Here is a 3,111-nt window from a genome sequence, read left to right as displayed (position 1 = left end):
CAGCCAAAAGGCAGACCCAGAGCAAGACAGGCTCAGAATCCAGCATTGGTCTCAAGGCAGCCAGTTCGCCCGCCTGTCTGTCCTCGGAGTCATGGAGAGAGCCAGTCTGATCCAGAAGGCCAAGTTGGCAGAGCAGGCCGAACGCTATGAGGACATGGCAGCCTTCATGAAGGGTGCGGTGGAAAAGGGCGAGGAACTCTCCTGCGAGGAGCGGAATCTGCTCTCCGTGGCCTATAAGAATGTGGTGGGCGGCCAGAGAGCCGCCTGGAGGGTCCTGTCCAGCATCGAGCAGAAGAGCAACGAGGAGGGGTCAGAAGAGAAAGGCCCCGAGGTCAAAGAGTACCGGGAGAAGGTAGAGACGGAGCTCCGAGGTGTGTGTGACACCGTGCTGGGCCTGCTGGACTCCCACCTCATCAAGGAGGCCGGAGAGGCAGAGAGCCGAGTCTTCTACCTGAAGATGAAGGGTGACTACTACCGCTACCTGGCCGAGGTGGCCACGGGTGATGACAAGAAACGCATCATCGACTCTGCCCGGTCAGCCTACCAAGAGGCCATGGACATCAGCAAGAAGGAGATGCCTCCCACCAACCCCATACGCCTGGGCCTGGCCCTGAACTTTTCTGTCTTCCACTACGAGATAGCCAACAGCCCCGAGGAGGCCATCTCTCTGGCCAAGACCACCTTCGACGAGGCCATGGCTGACCTGCACACTCTCAATGAGGACTCCTACAAGGACAGCACCCTCATTATGCAGCTGCTGAGAGACAACCTGACGCTGTGGACAGCCGACAATGCTGGAGAAGAGGGTGGAGAGGCTCCAGAGGAGCCCCAGAGCTGAAGCAGCCTGCTCCCTCCCTGCCCTGCCTTGCCCTCCAGTCCCGTCTGCAGAGAGGACTACTATGGAGTGGGACCCGGGCCCTTCCCAAATCCTGAGTGTTCTGCCACGCCCTGAAAAGCTTCCTTGGAAGGCGCAGCCAGGCTGAGGCCACAGGGGGCTGGGGACCCCACTCTCATGCAGCTGTCTGGTGTGTTCCTGACCCTGCCCACCCCTGCTCTCTGTACCCCGCCGACTTCCCTACACCGCTCCTGGGCCTGCCCTTCCACTGTGCCCCGCCCCCCCCCACCTGTTCCTTCTAGATCCTAGGAATCCAGGAGGCTCCCACCCCTGTGGCTGAGAACTGGACTGTGGCAAGGGCTGTGTGTGTGTCCGTGTGATTGTGTGTGTGAGAGAGAACGAGAAGGAACACATGTTTGCTGGGTGTGACCATGTCTCCTCTCAATAAAGTTGCCCTGTGACACTCCTGTCTTCTCCAGTTATTGGCCATGGGCTGGGAGTTAGGGCCTTAAGTTCCGCTGGGGCTGCCTCGGTGACCTGGAAGGCAGAAGAACCTTTGGGTGGAGTGACTTCAGGTGAGAGGCCATCGGGAAGCCCCCACAGCGCTCTGGTTCAGGCCAGGCGAGCACAAACGCAGGGCAGGAGAGGAGAGGTGAGTAGGTGCTGTGGGCGGGAAAGCTGCGGTGCTCAGATGTGGCGGGAACCACCAAGCCACTGAAGACTGAGCACAGTGGCCTTAGAGACGCGCTTCGCGAGTGGCACTGAGCACCTCAGATCTGAAAGCGGGAAACCGTCACATCAGGTGCTCAGATCTGAGCCGAGGGGTGCACGATCCGAGGCAGGGGCGTAGCCTCCAGTAAAAACCCAGATCTAATAAGGGAAAGCTCCCCAAGGCCCAAAGCTCCCCAAGGCCCAGCTCCCCAAGGTGGGGACAAAAGGAAATTGGCTGGCGAGGAGCCGGCGCGAGCTGGGCGGGACGGGCCGCAGGGAGTCCGGCGGGACCAGCCCACGGCCCGCGCGCAGCAGGCAGGAACACGCACCAACTCGCCGCAGCGCGCCGCGGCCTTCAGTCTTCGGCCCAATCACAGGACCGGGTCTCCACAGAGTCCGCCCCCGGAACCCGATTGGCCAATGGGAGAGCGAGCATTCCCGCCTACCGCCCCGCCGGCCCGGTTACGGCTCGCGGAAAGAAGAAGCTGCGTCCCCGCGTTCCGTGGAGCGCAGCGGGGCGGTGCCTTCCCGGTTTCACTCCGACAAGTTGTCACCCGCCCGACTCGGGAGCTCGTCCCCCACCCCCGGGAGCAACGGGACAGGGCGGGGCCGTGAGCAACATTTAGTCTCCGCCCTTTGAGTCATCGGCTCACCTGGAGGTGTCTGGGCCAGGCCCGCGGCTGAGTCGGCTGGAAAGAGGCCAAGACGCTCCTCTCGGAACATCAGAGGCAGACCGGCGCTGGTCGCCAGCAGGCTAAGGTTATGTCCCTGATTGGCTTTGCACCCCAGAAAAACCTTGACACCTCCTTGCGCCTCAGTTTTTCTTCTGTGTCATTAAAGACTCTCCAGTTAAGCAAAGTGAAAAGCGGGACCCTGCTTAAGCTGCCTCGCTTGAGGATCTTAAACTTTGGGTCCTCCTTTGAAAATTTAGGAGTGGGGAGGGGCTGGAGAGATGGCTCAGCGATTAAGAAAGCTAGCTGTTCTTCCAGAGGTCCTGACTTCAATCCCCAGCACCACATACAAGGTGGCTCACAACCATCTGTAATGAGATCTGATGCAGTCTTCTGGCCAACATTTATACATACAGAACACTGTATACATAATAAATAAATCTTAAAAAAGAAAGAAAGAAAGGAAACTTAGGAGTGGGAATTTAAGATGTTCCTTCCTAGGTAGGGCACTATGCTTTTAATCCAAGCACTCTGAGGGAGGGTGGAACTTTCTGAGTCCCAGGTCAGCCTGGTCAATATAACAAGCTCCAGACTATCCAAAGCTACATAGCGGGAACCTATCTAAACAAAAAACAAAACAACAACAACAAAAACCAGAAAACCCCTACATAAATAAAAACAAAAAGTCCTACTCTAGGCAGGGCATGGTAGTACAAGCATCTACTCCCATTTGGGAGGCAGGAGCATGCAGATTTCTGTGAGTCTGAGGCTAGCCTGGGCTACATAGGGAATTCCAGGCTAGCAGGGCTATATAGTGAAACCCTGTCTCAAAAAAGATGTGCACTGCATTAGTGGATAGTACATGCTTAACAAACATCTCTTCCAGAAGCTGGA

The 3,111-nt window shown here is 57.4% G+C and overlaps 1 protein-coding gene across 1 annotated transcript; it reads left to right on the top strand.

Moving 5' to 3' along the window:
- Sfn (stratifin) lies at positions 1 to 944 on the top strand. The gene has a single exon (XM_051189046.1). The coding sequence runs from the start codon at positions 92 to 94 to the stop codon at positions 836 to 838; it is 747 nt and encodes a 248-aa protein (XP_051045003.1). The 5' UTR covers positions 1 to 91; the 3' UTR covers positions 839 to 944.
- The last annotated feature ends 2,167 nt before the right edge of the window (positions 945 to 3,111 follow it).

The sequence above is a fragment of the Phodopus roborovskii genome, unplaced genomic scaffold (genome assembly GCF_943737965.1).
Source record: "Phodopus roborovskii unplaced genomic scaffold, PHOROB, whole genome shotgun sequence".
In the NCBI taxonomy this organism is placed as follows: domain Eukaryota; kingdom Metazoa; phylum Chordata; class Mammalia; order Rodentia; family Cricetidae; genus Phodopus; species Phodopus roborovskii.
The sequence above is the reverse complement of the archived record's forward strand: the minus strand, read 5'-3'. Positions and strand labels throughout refer to the sequence as shown.